This window comes from Rissa tridactyla, chromosome Z, assembly GCF_028500815.1.
Source record: "Rissa tridactyla isolate bRisTri1 chromosome Z, bRisTri1.patW.cur.20221130, whole genome shotgun sequence".
Classification (NCBI taxonomy): domain Eukaryota; kingdom Metazoa; phylum Chordata; class Aves; order Charadriiformes; family Laridae; genus Rissa; species Rissa tridactyla.
The window spans coordinates 63,807,196-63,829,135 of NC_071497.1; the positions used below are offsets into that span (position 1 = coordinate 63,807,196).

The 21,940-nt window shown below is 36.6% G+C and overlaps 1 protein-coding gene across 3 annotated transcripts; it reads left to right on the plus strand.

Moving 5' to 3' along the window:
* Positions 1-5: 5 nt before the first annotated feature.
* CENPK (centromere protein K) lies at positions 6-20,344 on the plus strand. 3 transcript variants are annotated; one of them, XM_054184804.1, is made up of 10 exons: positions 6-147; positions 2,896-2,997; positions 5,018-5,074; positions 8,811-8,886; positions 13,101-13,147; positions 13,616-13,698; positions 13,818-13,916; positions 14,188-14,329; positions 18,618-18,671; positions 19,254-20,344. In XM_054184804.1, the coding sequence occupies exons 1-10, from the start codon at positions 145-147 to the stop codon at positions 19,410-19,412; spliced, it is 822 nt and encodes a 273-aa protein (XP_054040779.1). In that variant the 5' UTR covers positions 6-144; the 3' UTR covers positions 19,413-20,344. The 3 variants fall into 3 exon arrangements, with proteins under 3 accessions (XP_054040779.1, XP_054040781.1, XP_054040780.1); XM_054184806.1 differs by having other exon boundaries at positions 6-119; XM_054184805.1 differs by lacking the exon at positions 5,018-5,074.
* The last annotated feature ends 1,596 nt before the right edge of the window (positions 20,345-21,940 follow it).

Here is a 21,940-nt window from a genome sequence, read left to right on the forward strand (position 1 = left end):
GCCGGACGTCACTTCTCCGCGACGCTTCCCCCTCCCGCCACACTGCGTGCCGGGCGCGTGAAAAGTGACGCCATGGCGGAGAGCAGCCAGTGAGTGCCGAGCGCGCGCAGAGGGAAGAGGTGAGCTCAGCCGAGCGGACTCGACATGGTAATGGACGGGGATGGGGCGGCCGTCGCCGCCCGTCCCGGCCCAGGGTGGGCTTAGCTGCCCTCAGCGCCGCCGCCGGCCCGAGACGGGTCTGAAGTCCCGCTCGGAGCGGAGCATCGCTTCGGCCGCGGAGCCGGGGCAGCGGTGGCGCCTCGGGGGAGGGGGGGCTGGCGGCTGTTACGGCCGCTGGGAGGGGAGGGGAGGGGAGGGGGCTGGCTGCCGGGCGGCTGTCGAGCGGGAAGAGGCTGCGTTCGGCCCTAGTCTGTGAGGAGTAACCGCCCTCCTCATGGCGTCCGGTCGCTAGTGTCGTTCTGGGGGTCTGTGTCGGAGGGAATGGGAGCTCCTGCTGTAGTTCTGGGGTCTGTGTCAGGGAGAACTGGGGTTCCTGATGTAGTTCTGGGGTCTGTGTCAGGGACAATGGGAACTCCCTGTCTGACCTTTTTTGTGATGTTGTTTGCATCCTGCTTTTATTCATCCGAACGTGGACTCCCGGTTTTCTGTCTTTTTTTTTTTTTTTTTTTTTTTTTTTTTTTTTTTTTTTTTTACTTTCCCAGGGCTGCTGTTACTTTCTCATCTCTGAATTTCTTCCAGCAGTTGTTTGGTTTGTATTTACTGCCATGAAACACTTCCTATAAAGCTTGCCTATTTGCTTGGTAGAGAGTCCACAATGCACCCCTGTCCCTGGGTGTGGTTTTTTACCGAACTACACAGTTTTAAATGAGATAAGAAGGAATAGCACGTTAAAACTGGGAAGCGTTAATGTTAAGGACATGCAAAAAAAAGTCTTCGATTTTCAGGTATAGTGTACAAGCAGAAACCTAATTTTACCATACAGAAATAGGGAAAACTTCAGGCTACAAGGAAAAACATCTAAACATGACACTGATGTATATACTTTATAAGGTAATTAACAGCACAGTATTAGGGACCACAAGTCATTTTGGCTTGCGCTACAGAGGCCTGTAGGATCTCCTAATAGTATGTACATTTTAAAACATGGTGTCAAATCAAGCATGGAAATTTTGAAGGTCAACAATAATAAAATCATTCTAATCATTTGAACATTTTTGAGGTTTTTTTTGGCTATATACTCTGAGATTTATTTCATATAATGTTTTCATGTTGATGGATCGTATTATTGCAGGGGAACACAGGATGATAGGACTTTTTATTCCACCCCAAGACCGCTTTCAAATTTCAAAAGGTTATGTATTCCTCTTTTCCTCACGCCCCAGGGCCCCCTCCCCGCTCTTTTTCTTTCAGGCCCTCTTAGCTCTGCTGATGAGCCTTTTTGACATGATGAAAATTATCTGTTCAGGCTTTTCTTGTTTGTTTGTTTGTTTGCATCCTTGACAGTTTTTGGTCTGAGGAAAAAAAAAGTACATTGCATCTCAAGACTGCTTAATTTCCTTATTAGCCTTCTGTGGGGGACTTTACTGGAGGTATTTCAGAAGTATTAATAAATTATGTAAACTGTTTCTCTTTTATGTTGTGGAGACATTTCAAGACTCTTAAGAAGATAATGATTTTTCCATTACAAAAAATTGTGCTCATTAGACCTTATCAGATCATGGCAGTCTAGATTTTCTAGTGTTCTGTTTTTAATTATTGATGCAACAAATTTGCCAGGAAGTCTTAGTAGAAGTATTGCTACCTTTCAGTTCTCTAGAATATTTCCAGTGTTCAGTGAGAGATTCTGATTTTTTTCTTAGCCACTCTGCTATGGCATACTTGAACTTTGGAGGTACTAGTTGAATATTTCACTCCTTTTAAATTATTCAGGTTTTCCACATCATTTTCTCTGATGTTGTGTTTGTGTTCTGAAAATGAACAAAAGGTTGAGTTAGGAATTCGTGCATCATTAAGAAGGCAGAGATGTTTATTTCTTCTTTAGATCTTAATCTTTTTAAATGTCTTATTTTAATCTCTTCCATATCTGGTGGTCTTAGTGATCCCTTTAAGTATTTTTAAAGGCTTCCTGCATCTTGCATATCTAGGAAATTCCTGTTGTTTTTTTTACCTTCCAAACCAAAATTTTCTTTTGAGTGTTATTTTGTCCCTTCTTGGTTTTCCCTCTTAATTGCTGTTGTCATTCATGTATCTCTTTATAGATTAAGCTAGCATTATATTTCTGGATTTGTATGGTTCCTACCTGACCCAACAGTTTCTCAAAGTTTTCAACTTAATTTGCGTCGATTTTTCTCCTCGCTGTCCTGGTGCCCTCTTTCTTTGGTTGCCTGCATTATCTTTGAGTTCTCATGTTTGTTTTTCTAGTAACCTCCAGGACACTTTAATTTCTTAATCAAAAGGATTACGAATTCAAGTTGTCATAAGGAGAAATAGATTAGGACATTTACTGGAAGACAGAGCAAAAGTAACTATGCTTCAGAACTTTGCAGATATATGGAAGAAAAGCGTGGCTTTGTAGATGTGAGACTGTCTTCTTGTTTCTTCAATAAGAATAAAAAGTGCTATTGCAGATAATCAAAGCAGTTTTGAAAACTTAGTACTTTGTGATTCAATTTTAAAAAGTGTTATTAGTGTCTTTAAATTTTACTAGAGTAATGTAGTTAGCTGATTTTACTGAATGATTGGGTGCTGTCTAGGAGTATAGGAGAGTTAACTGAAAGCTTTGGATTCAGAGGTATTGCTGTTACATGTCTGACCTGAAGTAGCAGATATGATTCAGTAACCTGTTAATAATTACTGTAGACCTACGTGATAACTGTCCTATTTCCTTGTTAATAGGATGAATATTTACCAGAAATCACCAATGACTGCGTTTGTCCTGAAGATGCCAAGGAAGAAATCTTGAATGAATGTGAGAGTATTTGGAAGCACATAGAAGAGGTATACAAATGACAAGTGACAGAATAGATTATTCTGAACTGTCCTTTGTGGGGTTTTTTTGTTCATCTCCCCATCCTTCACTGCATGCTTACCTCACCCCCTCCAAACAAACCACAGCAACAAAACAACAAAAAAAAAGGTGGGTGGGGGGAATAAAAGTTCTTCAGAAAGACCAAAAGTAGATCTGCTGGCAGGAGTGAAGAATGCCTTGCAGCGTTAAACTTTGATTATGGTGTGCAGATGTTATGATTTAGTTAAATAGAATGGGGATGTTTAGTTTTCTCTAGCTTTAACAGATTTCCTTGTGTTCTTGTAGTACCAGCACACTGATACTTGAAATCCTTCTCTTTTTAGCCTAATACAAGATGGGATTCAACTGCTGTTCACAAGTAGTTTGGTGCTTAAAGGAGAGAGAGAATGGTAGGAGGAGGTGGCTTAGAAGGAAGTTAATGTAAGGATATGCTCATACAAACTGACAGCACATCCTCAAGAATAAATTTTGTCTCTCCACATACATGGTCCAATATGCTAATAATAAAATTTTAGAATGAGGTATTTTTATTTACAGGGATCGCAGGAGAGATAAACTTTTAACAGTTCTGAGGCACTGCTGTACTACGCATCCTATAAGATTTTGCTGAGTTTGATGAAAGTCATGTTCTAAATTATATCTGGAGAGTCTTAATTGCTTCACTCAATTTTATGTTGTATTTGTATGCTATTTGCATGACTTCTGAGTTGTAGATTCAAAGCATTAAAAGTATCAGAAACTGAAGTAAAAATACTTCCAAACTTAAAGTAGAACAAAGTGTAGACAACTCACAGTGCAATAATTTTACAGAATTATATTTAAAGAGACTAATGTGATTCTTATTTGTTGTTATATGTAAACTTATCTTGAAATATTTTGACAAAGTGACAGGGAATCCTCTGTCTAGGTTTCTGAAGTAATGTAATAAGTGATCAGCAGAAATTTTGTTTCGGGCCACTTCAGGGGATGTGAACTTTCTTTGAAATTTTCAGTTTAGAAGGGAAGTTAGAAAGTTTATTATTTTGAATTTAATTGAAAATTTTTGATATCTTTTATCTTATCTACAGCATCCTCAAAACAATACAGGAAGTGTGCTATTTTTGGAAATTGATAAAAAAAATAGGATTTTTATTATTTTGTGATTATTGCATCCTGTATACATGCATGTTTCAGCAAAATGTTTGAACAACTAATAGTCGTGGAATTAGCTCCTAGGTTATGTGGTTTATGATGTAATGTGCCAATGATTGTGTGTCAGCATTAGCAGTTTTTATTGGAGAAATCCTGTATTGTGTTTTGGTTCCAAATATTAACAGCAACGTTTCCAAAGTACTGCTTATTAGTTTTACTGCTTAGTAGAATATATCCTGCCCTGTCATGAGGCAGGTTAAAATTGCTGACAGTTATAGAACAAGAAAGAGTTTAGCAGGTGTCTTCTGCTGAAGCCTTGGATATCTGTGGTGGCCTGTATTTCAGACTTGACATACATCCCGTTGCAGTCATCAGACTGATGTAGTGCACTTGTAAAAATCAGACCATTTCTGAAGTGTATAGTATGTTGCCCTAAATGAGTTGAAATTAAAAATGTGTATTATAACGCGATTACTCTGTTTGCAGAGTCAGAATAGTAGCTGCAAGTGTGTTAACTTCTTAGCAGCTTCCCTATTCAGCCTTGTCCATGACTCTCTCCTCCCAGTTTCTCATGTTCTTGATCTGTAACTTTCCTTTTTCATCACATCATGCATCTTTTATTAACTTTTCTACTTTTCCATTAATTGAAGTTCTACTTTTTTACCGTGGTGTGATTTCAAAATATTTCTTAATTTGCTGTTCAGAGTCAGGCTCTGAGGGATGTGGTAGGAGCCAAGTCAAAACTCTTTGTTTTCTATATTAAACAACTTTTGTCAGGATTTTAAAGCATTGTGTTTCTGTCCTACCAAGGGGAAGAGTAAGTAAACATTGTTTGTATTTTGTTTGTTTTCTACCAAGTGTCAGAGCAAGCTCATGCTTCTAGGAACGGAAACACTCTTACAATCAGATGCCAAGGTAAAACAGTATTTTCTTTTATTTTTTTATTCTCCACAAAATATTTAGTTTTCTGTAAAGATGTGATGTGTTCCCAAAAGAAGGAAATTAAATTATCTTCACTTATTCTCTAAAGCTGACGGTTTTATTAACTTTGAAGCTGAGTTCCGAAGTACGTATCCAGCAAATACTGAAAAGTTGCACTTATGTATAGCAAAAAGGTTACATGCAGTTCTACCACACAACTGATAAATGACTAACATGGGCAGCAAAATGGCGGGGTGTGTAACTTCAATACTCATTTGGACTATTTCCTAATCAGTGTATATGTAATTTGTGAAACTATATGGATCCCTTTAGTTTTACTCTGGAACTTTGTATGTGAAAATTACAGTTGTTCCCCCATTTGTGGGTATAATTAGGAAAAAATATTTGAATTTGAATTAGAAATTTGAATAAGAAATGAACTGAATGATGCTGAGTGCATGAATGTGAGCTCCTGTATCCCTTAAATTTTGGGGAACATGCAAAAAGGCAATGCTGGCTCACTGTTTAGCTATTTGTAAATTCTAAATAGGAATCTTCAAAATCGAATTTATATGAGGACCCCAAATTTGGAAAGTATAAATAGTTAAACATTGGGCTTTTCTTGAAAACTATTATAGGAAGACAATAATTAAATGGAGTTGCAAAAATAAAGATTAAATTAAGATTGCACTTCATGAAAGAAAATAGGGAGGAGAGTAAAAGGTCATGTTATACCCTCTGTCAGCAACTTTAAAGGGATCTCATTTCAGCCCTAACATAGGCACTTGTATGGACACAGGAAACTACAGACCTGTCAGTCTAACCTCAGTTCCTGGAAAAATTATGAAAAAGGTCATACTGTGTGCCATTGAAAGACATTTAAAGAACAATGCAATCATGAGGCACAGTCAACATGGGTTCACAAAGGGAAAGTCCTGTTTAACTATTTTGATATGCTTCTATGAGAAGGTCACCCACTTAGTGGGTGAAGGGAAAGGCAGTGGATGTAGTTTTTCTGGATTTTAGTAGGGCTTTTGATACTATTGCTCACAGCATCCTTCTGGACATGTCCAGCTGAGATGAACAGGTACACAGTGCAATGGGCAAAGAGCTGGCTAGATGGCAGGGCTCAAAGGGATGTAGTGAATGGGGCTACATCTGGCTGGTGACCGGTCACCAGCGGTGTTCCTCAGGGCTCAATTCTAGGGCCAGTTCTGTTCAATATATTTGTCAACAATCTGGATGCAGGAGTTGAATGCACCATTAGCACGTTTGCTGATCACACCAAACTGGGAGGTTCTTTTAACTCTTTTGAGGGACAAGAGGCCTTGCAGAGGGATCGAGATAGACTGGAGCATTGGGCAATCATCAATGGGATGAAATTTAACAAGTCCACATGCTGTATTCTGCACTGGGACAGAGTAACAGTGGGCACAGGTATAAACAGGGAGAGAAGTGGCTGGAGAGCAGCCCTGCAGAGAGGGATCTGTGGGTGCTAGTCAACAACAGGCTCAATAGGAGCCAGCAGTGGGCCCTGGCAGCCAAGAGGGGAAACCACATTCTGTGGTGCATCACCAGCCATCACCACAGCATCACCAGCCGGTCAGAAGAGGTGACTATTCTGCTGTATTCAGCATTGGTGTGGCATGACCTGCAGTACCGTGTGCAGTTCTGGCACCCACCATCTAAGGATGTGAAAGTACTTGAATGCGTCCAGAGGCAGGCAACAAAGCTGGTGAAAGGGCTGGAAGGCATGTCCTGTGAGGAGCGGCTGAGGACTCTGGGCTTGTCTAGTTTGGAGAAAAGGCCTGAGGGGCGGCCTCATTGCTCTCTCCAGCTTCCTGAGGAGGGGATGTGGAGAGGGAGATGCTGAGCTCTTCTCCTTGAGATCCAATGACAGGATGCGTGGGAATGGTTCAAAGCTGCACCAGGAGTCTTTTAGACTGGACATTAGGAAGCATTTCTTTACCTAGAGGACGGTCAAGCCCTGGAACAGGCTTCCTAGAGAGGTGTTGGATGGCCCAAGCCTGTCAGCGTTAAAAAAGTGTTTGAACAATGCCCTTAATAACATGCTTTAACTTTTGATCAGCGCTGAAGTGGTCAGACAGTTGGACTGACTGATGGAGGGATCACTGTAGGTCCCTTCCATCTGAACTATTCTATTCTATTTTCATCGTAACTGGCTGTCATAGTTCAGCCCCAGCTGGCAACAAAGAACCACGAGGCCACTTATTCCCCATCTCCAGTGGTTGGGATAGGGGGAGAACCGAAAGAAAAAGGCAAAAAAAAGGCTTCTTTTCTTAATCACCTCAAGACTGTAAGCTTACAAAATGCTCTTTGTGGTTTTATCCTTTAAGTTTGGGGACTGATTCTGGTCTCTGATGCAATGGATTACTTACTGAGCGGCGTATTTTGCTAGGACTGTATATAGGCCATGAGAGAGAGATATCTGATGTACATAATTGCTGTATGTATTTGTCTGTTGAAAAGATGGTCCTTGATTTAAGGTTGCTGAATGATACCGTGAACTTATTTGAAAGGGCTTTTTTGTCTAGTTACTGGAATAGTCAGAACATTTTGTACATCCTTTTTTATCAAGTTTAAAGGAACAAAGAATAAGCTGGTAGTATTGTCAAGAGTAGTGCTCCATTATGAAAGAGATGACAATTCTAGGATCCCCCAGATCTAGAAAATAAAAAGTGTTTGTATGGTGGTTATTTCTTTTGTTTTAGGTTTATTTTCTTTTCCTTTATTTTAAAATATTGTCTTTTGAAAATGCACTTTACAAAGTTATTTTGAGTAGTAAAAAGCTAAGCTTAAGTTGTCAGTTCTTGATATTTTTATCGTAAGAAATTGACTGATGACTCTTAGCATATTTTTATCTTTTTACTTGATGTAAGCCAAATGCAATCTGCAGTGCTTCTTGTGGAATGTTGAGCATACCAGCAGTACCTTTTGTATTTAAATGTATGCTTAATTTCATATCAGATTACTTGTAATATGCTATCTATATGTAATTTACAATGTATTTAAATTTAAATTTAAAATTACAGGTGTAGTCCTCATTTTCAGGAAGTGAAATAGTAATAATGAATATAGTCTTTCTCCAGAATATAGTAAGATATTAAAATAAGTACCCTTCTAAAAATCTATGGTTGTTTAGTTTGGGTTTTTTAATAAACTCTTCTGAACTGGTGTTTTTTCTTATTGCTCCAATATTTTCAATGATTGCAATAAGCTGGAGCACTAGTTCTAAAGCATTTTTTTGTTGAGTCCACAGATGTGGTTTTGATAGAAGATTTGTTTGACTGCTGTTTTTTGGAAGCTAATCTTTTGTTTAGTCATTACGCATATCAAGCACAGTTCATTTAACCTTCAATGTCTATGAACCATGCATTTAAGGAGGAGTGGGGATGTGAGGTATTTTCATTCCTTCTAATGGCTCGTCTTCAGTTGTGGTCATTGTCTGATAGTACAGAGGAAATTAGGGGAAAAGTTCCAACTCTGACCACTTCTGATTTCCCCCTTTTGAAAAAAAGAATAAAAATGTTTCTTGATCCCTGCAAATGGCTTTCTATATCTTTTGAAGGAATAAATGGTCTATTGTAATATATGCTCTTTTGTTTTCTGCTGTATAAACGTAATAATTGAATTCCTATACTGCTCTGTCTCATTTCACTCCAATGCAACTCAACACACTTCAAGAGATGCTTCTTTTCTTGTTATACAGCTTTCCTTGTTAATGATGCGAGTGAAAGCTTTAACAGCAGAACATAATCAATGGCAAAAAAGTAGTCCTGAAGAGGGTAAGTAACTGCATCCATGTAAGGTATACTTATATAAAGCTTTGCAAAGTTTCTTTCATCTAGGCATCTTAAACTGTGTATATATCAAATGTCTGATGATTGTATTTTCATACTACAAGTACTTAAAAATTAAATTAAATACTTCCCACAGTAGCATGTATCTTTTGTTTCTATATTCTTTTTGGACTTCAGTTCAAAGTGAACTTAGAATTCAAAGTGAATTCTACTGTAAGTTAATCTTATGAATATGAACAAATAAATGCACGATTCATATCACCCATTCATCAGTCAGTTAATGAAAAAAAAAAAATGTTAGCAGATCTCCTAACAGCATAATGAACGTTCACTATTTTGTTATCCTCCTTCACGTTTCTCCTTTTAGTAATCATTTCTTCTGCATCTTTCATGTGTATTTCCTTTTTAGGCCAGAACTACTTTGGCAAAGAATTCCATCTTCATTTTGTCTCTTAAGAAATGGATACAATTTTTATCTTTGCAAGTTTTGCTAATAAGCTAACAGTAATCTACCCAGACATATTTTTAACCATAGCTCCTTGGCTTTTTTTTTTTATTACTACTTCATGGAAGTGTGTTGTATTACGATGTACTAGCTGAAACTTTGAAGTAAACCTGTAGTGGTAAGCCCATTACACCATAACAAAATATCTAGCTTGGATTTAACAGGGGTCAGAGATTTCAGGTCAAGAAAAGGTGCTAAAAGACATCTCAGTTTATCTGAGCAACGCAGGAATCCGAATCGCTTATTGATCCCAAGAAGCACAAACCACTCAGACAAGTAGAACTTTTATATTTGTTAGGAATTATCAGTCAAAAGGTATAAATCCCTCAGTTCTTAAAAATTCTTGTTGTACATAAACATTAGGGGTGACTGATTTAACTCTGTTACAAGGCTGATGTGGCCAGCCACTGAAAATAAAACCATTCAGAAGTGTAAAGTAATCTGTTTTTTCAGATGTCCCATTTGGAGACTCTTAAAAACAGTTCACACTACACTATCATTATTATTCTGGTAGCACTTGCTGTTACGTCTCCTGTCAAGGAAATGTTAGCACCTTTTGACCCAGTAAAAATGGATACTTTGACTCATTTAAATATTTTTATGCCAGAAGAGGCTTTGGTTTTTTTTGTGACTACAAAATGATAGGAATGTACTTCAGACAGCAAGTGGTGATTTCTAATATTTTGTCATCTGGCCAAATTGGAATGCATTTTCAGATGACCACTAAAGTCACTTCTCTGTTTTCTTTCAAAGTTGACGTACTTGCTGTGTATTGTGATCAAATTATAGGAGCTGGTGAAAACAATATTTCTTCTTTCTTATAAAGAGATGCTATTTCTCTATTAGAATAAATTCATAGTTCATGTGCTTTGTGACACTGACGATTCTTAGACAGAGGCTTAAGTGCCTGTTAGAGGTATGCAGACCAAAAGTATGACATTGAATTAATTTGGGAAATACTGGTTCTTGGCTGCCGCTCATGAGTAAGTTGCTGGCTTAAAGCAAATGAATGGAAAGCACTTACAGTTTTTATCTGGGTAAAATACCTGGAGATGTTGGGTTTCCTTACTAAAATATGTAATTATTTTAAACTTTAAGCTATTTGCTTAAAAATATTCTTGGGGCTTGACCTATTTTTATTGGCTTGCTGACTTGCTTTGCTCAACCATTCTTACTTGTTCCCAGGTGATAAGATTTATTACTGGAAATCTTAATTTTGTACTAGAGAAATGATCTATGGATATTATAATGCAAATAATATTTTGAAGCCAAAGCTTTGCCTTTTTGGCTACCTTTCTGAGGGAAGAAAAAAGAAGTTGCTGCATAGAATTTGAATAGTTATAGTGCTTGTATAAAAATGAAGAGTCTACTGCACTTACGCCTTTTCTGTCCATCTTGGCTCCTTTTTACCTACTGTTTGTTTTGAAGGAGGAATTACTTAATTGAAAACATTGTCTGAATTTATCCAAATAGGAACTGTAGAAATACTAATTTCATAAGATTTACTAAATGAATGTCAGGCTGTCTTGTTACTTTGGTTTCTGCTTTTAGTAATGGCTATCTCATTTCTTGTAAATGAGAGCCTGTCAGCGTTTCAATTTTAAACCTTATTTTCAGAGGTTATAACTTGGCAGTTCTACACTTCTTTGGGCACAATATTGGCAAACAGACTTGAATCCACAATGCAAATTGTGTTTTTGCAAAGCTTTTACCTTAGTCTCTTGCTCTTTCTCAATTTATGGTACTATTTACGTAGCTCTAGAGCTGCTAAATCAGCTGAATTAAAACTTAAGAAGCATTTGATTCATAAAAATAGAATTTAACTTTTACCTTTGCAAAATAAGGAAGTGGAAACGACCATGTAATAGTTGTGGTTTCTGCATAATTTCTATTTTTCTTTGCAAAATGTCTGTATTCTGCCAAATTCCTCTTATTTTAACAGAAGTTTCTGTATAAACATGTGCATAGTAGTTGCTTTTACACTGCTAGCATCTGGTAGTATTTTGCGTAGTAATTGTACTATGTATCACTAGGCAATTCTTTTTGACATTTGATTTTTTGCAAGTGCAGTGATTCATATCTGAAAAAACCTTAACTGACAGTAGATAGAGCAACCTGTGTTCTTTACGGTAGCAGCTGCCATAAATGTGTTGTCCCAGTATCTCACATCTGCACTGTTCCTTTGCTAAATTAGGGTTAGTAATTTCTTTCCTAGGAAGATGTGGCCTTCTAGTCTGATACTCAGACAACATGTATATTGAATGGGAAGCACATATTCAGGGTTAGGTATGTAAAATGAAGTGTTAGAAAGCAGTAGTAGAAATTGATAATTCCAGGTAGTGAGGGCTCAGGGTAGTTGGGGATGGGGGGGAGGTGTCAGGGGGAAGAGTTATATGGGTTTCTTCAAATATGCCAGTGAATGTGAATAAAAGCACACCATTGAATTTTATCATGTGTATGTAGGATATTCATATCATTAAAGAAATCTTGCTCTAATAATAGCACAGACCACTACCTCCCACAGCATTTAAACATAAGCTTAATTTAGGACCACCCTACTAAAATTTTGTGTCAAGATTTAGAGACAGTAATTCTGTCTCTAAATAAAACGGATTTTATTGTGGCATATAATTTAATGCATTTTGAACTCAGTTTTGCTGATTTTTTTAATCTGAGAACAAACTGCTTTTAAAGCTACTAATCTAAGGCTTCTCAAAATGCGTTTACTGAAAATGTACTTTCTTATAAATTTATGAAGTCAACTGTATTGTATTTAGGAGATATTTAATGCTTTTTTGAGGGCGTTAAGGGTTTTCCTTTTTGTTAAAGGAAAAGCTTTTATTGAAGTAATGGGTTTTAAGATTACAGATTTGGAGCCTAAGCTTGGAGAAAAAATATCCCCATTGTGTTAGGATTTACATCTGTTAGAGTAGCTTTCATTTCTCCCGCTAATAGATTCAAATGCTTGATTTCAAGAGTTATATGTTTATGCAGATGCTGCAAGTTGACATGAAATTGAGAATTGATTGGAACCCATTGAAAGCTATCAAATACAACAATACACTTCTTATTTAGAAAATTCATGAGCATAAATCACTGCTTTTTGCAGAAGCATTCTGGGGAAACATCACCACATCCTTGAATAGTATTGTACTTTTCCTAAATTGCTTAGGGTTGGAATTAGGATATTGGCCATGCTGGGCCTTCCATCTCCCTGCATGTATCTGTTTTTGTGAACAGTGAGGATGGTGGCATGCTTTTTAAGTTCTTTAAATCTGGTAGGTTTTACAATCCTGATCAAGCATTTGTGAGGCTGTTTACCGAGGAGTTGTAAGACTTGAAGAATTTGATTGTCCACGTTGGTAATGTTGACATCCCTTCCACTGAAAAAATCAGGCTTGCTTATCTTGAAGTCTGACTGTATTTCACATTTCAATTTTATGTACCTGAGCTAGTTCAGGTATAAAAAATAACGCAGAAGCATTAGCACCACACTTTTTTCAGTCTAATTTAACTTGCTGAAAAACGACAGTAGGTTAGTCCATCAGGGCACCACAAAATGGAGTTAAACTGCTGCTGACAGCTAAACTAGTTTTTGAAAGGCTACACAAGTTTCTGTCCAGACAGGCTGCTTTTCTGTATAAACAAGTCTGTATCATTTAATGCAAATAGCCTAATCCATTTTGTTTTTCAGTAATTTTTACCAATCCAGATGTACTGTTAACATTAGGACAAGAAGAGGTAAGCTGTTTTTTCTTTTTGTTAAGACATTATGTGGTTAGTCTTTCTTTTCAGCATCTTTGTTTTCTGAGTGCTATATGCTTTATGTTGGTGGAATTAGCAGAGATTCATTCTTGCAAACAGCTGCAAAGACTTAGACAATGCAGGCCTGATGCTGTAGGTGTTTCTTCCTCAGTCTTTCATCAGATGAGCAGTTCATGTATGTGCTCCATAATCTGCTTTAGGTAAAGTCAGCTATGTTGTTTTATTGAGCTTCAATAAGACACTTATGAGCAACTGGTGACAGTAACATTTTAAATAGCTCTAAGTGGATTTAAAAATTAATGTGGCATTCCGTAGCCATATTTCTTAAGAAATTACACGTAACTTCGGCGCTTTTAACCAGATTTACAAATGTAACCTTGCATAGAACAAATACTATGGACTGGGCTATCTGCAAACTGTAGGTTTATTTTTACTTTTTTATAGTTGCAGAAAGTAAAGAGTGATCTTGAAATGCTGCTGCTAACAGTTCAATCAAAGAATAAAAAACTGGAAGAAGATCTGAAAAGGTAATACAAGAATTTGGACTTATGAATGCTGTAAGCTTTTTTTGACACACTTTTTCTTTTTGACTGTCCAGGAAAACATTTTATCTGTTGTTTCATTTCCTACTTTTCGTGTTTCAAAGAGAACAGCAGTGGCATGAGGAACAGGAGCAGGTACTAGATGCTCTTAATGGATTTGAAGAAGAGACAACAACCCAAGTTCAACAGCTTCCCCAAAACAGGTATTTCTGCAGTGTTGTGTTTTTATATTGACAAGTTTAAATATCAACAAGAGCAAAGTAACAAACAAACTCTTACAACATACCTATTTTGTTAAATATATCAAATAACTCAGTAATCCATATTTGGAACATAGAAAATATTGCTACTATCTGCTACTATATCCTGTGTTTGAAGATGTTGAACTCACAACAGTAGTAAAAAAGTTTGGTGGGTTTTTTTTTACCAAAGAATAACTTTTAAATTATTTCATTGAATTTCATGTTCTATTAGTTTGCATACCGGAGCATTTCAAGACGTGAAAAAAAAAATGCTGAAACTACGGGTGTATAAGGAAGAACTCTTGAATGCTCTGGGTAAATTCCTAGAAGAACATTTTCCTCTTCCAGAGAAAGGTAGAAGTGCTGAAAAGAAGGTAAGATTTTCTTAATAACTATTAGATTTGGAATGTTCAATTTCTGTTTACTTAGATGCAGTATCTCTTTAAATCACCAGCATAAGTCTGCAGTTATATTTTGAAATAAGTATAGTCCTACAGCTGACCCAAGGTACAATTGATATTTTTCAGGTTGGTTTATATTAAAGGCTTTTCCCAGCTGGATATTTTCTTTTTAATGTATATATCCCTTACCCAATAAGATACATAGTAATGTGTTGTATTTCTTACTGAACTGCAAGCCGTGCCAAATGTGGAAATGGTGAGGGATTCACTCCAAGTTCTTCCTCTTTTTTTTTTTTTTTTTTTTTTTTACTGGACTAGGCAAGTGAATTCATGTTTTCCTTGGCAAAGCAACTTTTAATTGTCTAACAATGTTTTTGGAACAATAATAAGGACAAGTGTTTATAATTACAGCATAGTTTGGAATGTTAACCATCAGTTTCTGTTCAGGCAAACTGGGCCAAAAATTATCTTAAAACTTTAGGGGAAAATAGGCAGTCAGGGAGTATTTTGCATAATAAATTCAAAGTCTGCAGTAAAAATAAACCTTTTACCATTACTATTTGAAAGAATAGCTACAAAAAAGGCAGGGGTTGATTTTGATTTCAGACACATTTAAGAATACAGAAATAGAAAGGATTTCTTTAATCCAGTTCCCTGTTATTTCGGACAACCACATAATATGATTTTTTTAATATTATCATTGAGCTCTATTTTAAAACTAAGTATTTTTGTTACTACTGTTTTTATCAGGATTTATTCTAGTACCTTAGTACTCTCATTAGAAACTGTCTCCGAACTTCCAGTCTAATTTTATTCATGTCTAACACATATTCCTGTATTCTTACACCAGTCTTGTCTCCTTTTCTTTCTTGTGTCTATTCCTCTTGACATATTTATAGATAGCAATCTTAATACCTTCTTTCTTTGTTTTGCTAATTGAACTAGCAAAGCTTTCTTGTTCTTTTCCTGTAAGACAATTTTTTTAAATTCCCTGGCTTATTCTAATAACACCAGCTTTCTATATTTGCTTCCATTTGGATGCATCTCTTTTGGAACCTGGTAAAGACCAATATTATAAAGAAAACTACTAGCTCGCAGTCATCACAAAAGCAACAGATTACACCCTTGTCTTTTTCTTCCTGTTATTTCCAACTGATGAATCCTGAGCTTTTAATTAAAAAAACAAACTTGTGTTTGCATGAAAGTATGTGTTTTACACATAGAAGTGCCAAATGGGCTTTCAAAGCACGATGTCCATTTTCAAAGTCTTATTTAGCCATCTTCAAATGTCTTATTCTATCTTAGTTCTTCTGCATATCAATGCCTTCCAGTTTCCTGCTATTATTGAATATGATACATTTTGTTATAACACTAAGAAATTAAAGTTTTGGGGATTTAATTAACAGTTGTCTTTCAATCATATATTTCCTGATTTCAGCCTGATATGTCACCTTCCTATTTGCTGGTTCTTACTCATCATAGAGTTGTTCTAGGACATGGCTCTTCAAACACTGATGTCTTTCCCAGATGCATTTTAAGTGATTGTCTGGTTTTCCTATATATATCATTAGTATTTCCTTAAAAATATATTTCCTATAATGAGATACACCAATTTATTTGCTCCCATTTATGTGATGTCATAGAAAAATATAGGCTAGAAGTGACCTCTGGAGATCTTCCATTCCAACTCATCATCAAGGTAGTGCCAATGTCAAAGTTGGATCAAATTGCTCATGGTCATATCCAGCTTGTGTTTTAAATATAAGAAACAGTGAATTCAGGTGTGTTTCCGAACTCTTAAGGAAGATTTTATGTAAAATCTCCTGCCCTAGAGCAAGTATCAACTGCTTGAGTTTTCTCAGTCTCTGTTATACTAACTAGCAGAAATTCTTGTTACCTACCCTGCCTTCATCTCCCTTACATGCCACTTTCCTTATTAAAATCTAAAGAAAAAAAAATTCACCCAAGGTGTTCGGTATTAATCAACACTTCCCCTGCTCACACAAGCTCACCTTCTACCTTTTTTTTTTAGTTAAATTTCCAAGCAAGGTCTGGTTTTATCTTAATTTTATTTACTGATTTTTCTGAACTCTTAAACACAGTTTCTTTTGTGACAAGTCTTTTTCTTTCTTTTCACCTGTCATGAATTCATAGCTGCTTCTATATCTTTTTACTCAGTTGGGTCTCAGTGGTTGAACTGCAGGTCCTCCGTAATCTGCATCTAAGTGATTAACTGTGAAGGCAGGAGAGACAGACACTTTCACCTATATTGTTTTCTTTATTGTGTCAGAAATACAAATTGATGGCATTAGCAGTGAAATTTGTTGCTACATTGATTTGGGGGAAGATGATATTCACATCTATTATCAGCTTGGTTCAACACTCTGGAAGCACTGAACTCTCAAATCCAAATTACATCAGTAATTTTGCTTCACTTCGTGGAAGCTTCTTTTGTTCTCGGTAGTTCTGCATGCAGGGGCTGATGACTGTAGGGCATGGCTCCAGTGTAGTGTGAACTGCTCCAAGCCTCACTGCTCTGGTTCTACCCTCCTTTCACCAGGCGCCTGCTTCTGGGATTGGGAGCAGGAGGGAAGGCTGAATCACAGCACCCCAGGTTAGCCATGGCCCAAGAACTTTAGTTTAGGTAGTGATTGAGGTAAGAATTGTCTTGCATTTTAAATCTCAGATTAAAAAAAAAGACACTCTTTTTTCAAGGTGAGAAATATGAAAAGTCATATGTTGAGGAATATTCTTTATGATAGTCTATCTCATGGAAGGGAGAAGAAGGTGCTTTGCAGGTTAAATAAATAAATGCTGAGCATCCTGCTTAAAAATGACTTTATATACGTTAGAGGTGTTTATTATATGGGCGACACTTGAAATATGTAAGTAATATAATTTTACAAAACAATATTTACAATGTATATTATAAACCTAGCAAAATAAGTTTGCTAGTTCTGTGCGAGTGCAAACCTCTTTTACACTAATATCCTTAGGATTTTATTCTTTAGTTCTTCAGTTTTAGTAATTGCTGAAACCCTAACCTAATTTCAACTTTGAAACATGAATATTGAACATATTACCCAAGTTATGAAGTAATACTTTTGGCCAGGGAAATACAAGAAGAGAAGAAGTATTGTCATGATTGCTCCAAGGAACCTTTTGCAGTTGCTTAGTGTAGATTCTATTTCCTCAGCCTTGCATCAAGATAAAGGCACAAAGATAGATGTTATTGACCCCTAGCTCCATGGTTTGCAAGATTTCCATGGAGTGTGCAGTATGTCCCCTTTGTGTTTTTCTGAAGGTGAGAATATTAAGAACTGTGACAGGGAAAAAAGGAGCCAGAACTTGCCTTTCGCAAAGTCTTCCTTATTGCTTGTATTCTTCTTCTGTTCCAGAAGTGGAGTTTGTATAAGGTGCTGCAGATCTGTTAGTATCTTAGGACTTAGTTGACACATTCAACAGCAGTGCTGAGTGCGCAGACACCAGTGCTGTATTTTCTCCTTTATTATGTTGTATGTGAAAGTGGAAGGGGGGGAAGGATAAAATTGAAAAATAAAAGCATCAGGTTCGCCGTACAACATCACAAGCAGATTTTTTTGGTATTGTAGCCTAAGGAATCCATATCAATTTTTAGGCAAATGGCTTGATTTGCTTGCTACAAATGAACAAGTAATTTTCTAATGGATTGCTGTACAAATGGTATTTTATCGAGGAACGTTTTTTCATATTTTTAATGATTCTATTTCTTAATCTTGGCTAATTTTTTAATTGAAATCAGTAGAAGTAAACAAATAGTCATTGGCAAATAATGAAAATATAGTAAAGCACTATGAACTCAAGTCTTGAGCTGCGTCAAACTTGTAAACATTTTCCTAAACTTAAAAAAAAATTACTTTTCTCCTAACAGATCATATTCATAGAATTTTTTGCACTGCACTAAATTTATAAATATGATGTACTTGATTTTATTTTAACTTAAACCCAGGTATATGTACTAAGATCACTTAAGATTAATCTTTTTTAATAATTAATTTTAAAAACAGTACATTTAAAGTGTATAATATAGAACTGGTAGATGAATGATTTAAGTACTACCTTGTATTTTTGTCATGACTAGATCTAAGGAAAAGTCTTCATCTATTGTTTTACTATACAACCAAATAATTGTGTGATTATTTTTCTTTGTTAATTAACACTTTTTCTGATGATTTAGTTTTGGTGTCTGTTAATTTGGCTGGGGGGGTGGTTATCTTTGCAGAATTCTTCTGAAGAGCCAGCTGTAGAGCTGATAACGCTGAATGAAATTTTAGAGGTAAGATGGTTTTGTTATCTAGAGATCTGGGGTTTTTTTTCCAATAATCAGATCTGATCATACTATACTAATAAGATAAATAACAGTATATGACATAGAGTTAAGATCATTAATTGAAAAGTAAAATGTTTAAGAATGTTATGTCTGATTTCTTTTTCACTGAAATATAATAGTATAACAGTGATAGAAGGACCAATTAATGTGTAATCCTGTGTATTAACAGATACAGACTTAAAGATTAATTACATAACAGTTACCACCTTCATGTTCAAAAATTTTAAGCATTTACAGTTACGCTATCTAAAAGCCACTAAGAATTTTTGACAGATGATGAAAAACTTAGTCTGGATAAAAGGAGAATTCTGGTTCTAAATTTTACATTAAAAAAAAAAGGTGTAATGAAGTTAATTGTGTGTTCTTTGTTTTACTTCTACTTTGAACAGGTCTTGTATTTCTCCTGTAGTCTTTGTTATATTGCCTACACAAGTGTCTTATCATAATCATTTGTATAAATTTGGTTAGAGGAGATAAAAATCTAGAGGTTTTGTTCATTTCCTAAATCTTATCCTTTTGATCTTCCAGATTCTTATAAACAAATTAATGACCACACCACATGAACCCTATGTAACGATCAATGACTCATTTTGGCCACCTTATATTGAGCTGCTGCTGCGATATGGAATTGCCCTAAGACATCCAGCAGATCCAAACAGAATGCGCCTAGAAGCCTTTCACATGTAGCGTGACCTACATACTTAACCTTAAAACAAGGCAAAGCACCAGTACCTCTTACTTGAGGGCTAGGACATACTTAAGTTTTAGGATCGTCTTTTTTCATATCAGCAACCTCTTCTTGTAGGATGATGTTATTATTCTTTTTCTTATTTAATGAAATGATATTTGGTCAGGTTGTGAAATATGAAAAAAGATAAAAATTTCTACTTTAACTGCAAGCTAGAGGGTTTTTCCAGCTTTTTAAAGATGCAAATTCAGGTAATAGACCAAGTAAAGAGGTTTTACAGTTGCTTTTACTTTAAAAATAATACTTTTTACATGACTTCTCTCTTCTATATAAATTTTTTAGATTGTTTTAACTCTTATCAATTTCCTTAGTATTTTGTTGTACTTTGTAGAAACAAAATTTGAAATAATTCAGCTCCTCCTGTACATGGCCTTGCAAACATTTGGAACTAACAGTCAAGTAGCATCTCAAGAATGTGCTGGGGTGGGGATGGGGTGTGTTTTGTTGTTTTGACATATTTTTATTTTCAGTGGAACCTTTACAAACAAATTTATTTGCTTTAAGATAAACATTTGCAAAAGCTGACATATCTTTCTGTGCAAAGGGCTGCAGATGTTGAGTGTGCAACTCTACCGCTGCATGCTTCCTAAATGGTCCATATTGTGTTATGCTATATTGCATAGTATCTGTCTTCGCTTTTTCAGATCTAGTTTATCAAAGCTTATAACAGATCTCTGTTCTGTTGATTTCTACAGTTTCTAAGTATGCCAGTTGATAGTTACCTTCAGAATAAATGCTAGCGTTCTGTGTCATCCTAATCTGCTTTTCTATAGCCTTCATTATTGTAGTCCATGGGAGCACAAAATTCTACTCTTATGTATCTATAATGACCATAACCTTGGGAAATAAAATATGCCTTTTATTAACCAGATTTCAGTTTATTGATTTTACTTTTTTAATGTTTTTTTTTCAGTTCTTAGAAAAATAAAGGGTTGTATAGAACTATAGAATGGTTTGGGTTGGAAGGGACCTTAAAGATCATCTAGTTTCAACACCTCTGCCATGGGCAGTGCCACCTCCCACTAGACCAGTGCCTTGAACACATCCAGGAGGGGGTATCCACAATGTCTCTATGCAACCTATTCCAGTGTCTCACCACCCTCACAGTAAAGTGTTTCTTCCTAATATCTAATCTAAATCTACCCTCTGTCAGTTTAAAACCATCAACCCTCATCCTATTGCTACACTCCCTGATAGCACATTTCCCCACCTTTCCTGTAGGCCCCCTTTAAGTACTGGGAGGCTACTGCAGGGTCTCCTTAGAGCCTTCTCTTCTCCAGGCTGAACAACCCCAACTCTCTCAGTCTGTCATCAGGGTGCTGCACCCCCTGAACACCTCCATGGCCTTCCTCTGGACCTGCTTCAGCAGGTCCATGTGTTACTTATGCTGAGGACTCCAGATCAGAACTTGGAGACCCCACTTGGACTACTGAGAGCAAAGTAGAAGGGCAGAATCACTTCCCTTGACCTGCTGGCTGTGCTTCTTTTGATACAGCCCAGGATATGGTTGGCTTTCTGGGCTGCAAGTGCACGTTGCTGGCTCGTACTCAGTTTTTCACCCACAAATACCCCAAGTCCTTCTCCACAGGGCTACTCTCCATCCATCCTCCACCCAGCCTGTATCCATGGTTGGGATTGCTCTAACCCTTGTGCAGGACCTTGCACTTGGTCTTGTTGAACTTCATGAGGTTTGTGTGAGCATGGATAGTTATGAATTTTTTTTAGAGGAGAGATACTGACAGGTTCCATTACTGGACCCTTCTGCCACGTCAGAATAATCGTTTTGTGCCTGGTCCCAGTCAAGGGCCAACAATGAGCAATCTGCATCTACTTACTTTAGACAAGTATATCAAGTACATTTGCTAGTGTATAAATTTATACACAGTTACAAAACACTTCATTGTGAAAAAGCCACGAATGATCAGAGGAAAGAGGTGAGCTTTCTACCTGTGGTAAAGCTATGGCACCAGAACAGCTTAACAGGTGCTTAGCATCCAGTGTGCTGTTGAGTTTTCCAAATGATCCTGTTTCATTTCGGCTGCGCAGGCCAGAAAGAGAGAGAGAGAAATCTCTTCATAATCACCAATGTGCAGGCCTTAACTGAGATTCCTATGCATTTTTGTAATTACTTTTTGAATACATGTGCTTTTTTTAATATCCAGAATGTCCTGTGACAAATAGTTTCACAGTTTAAGTACCTATGATGTGAAGTAGGATATCCAGTTGTTTACTAGAGATGATAACTGAGCTATGCTGGATAATATCAATAGACATTTTCTGTTAGGACACACTTTCACATAGATGAATTACACTGAGCAACTTGCAATATAGAGGTCTACACAGTAGATTTGCTTTACGGTGCATTTTTATATCCCTTTGTTCCTGCCTTATACTGATGGTAATGAAGGCCATGTACCCTCTTTCTCCCTACAGAGTGTTCCCCAGGCTTCTGTTCTCATTTCCTGCT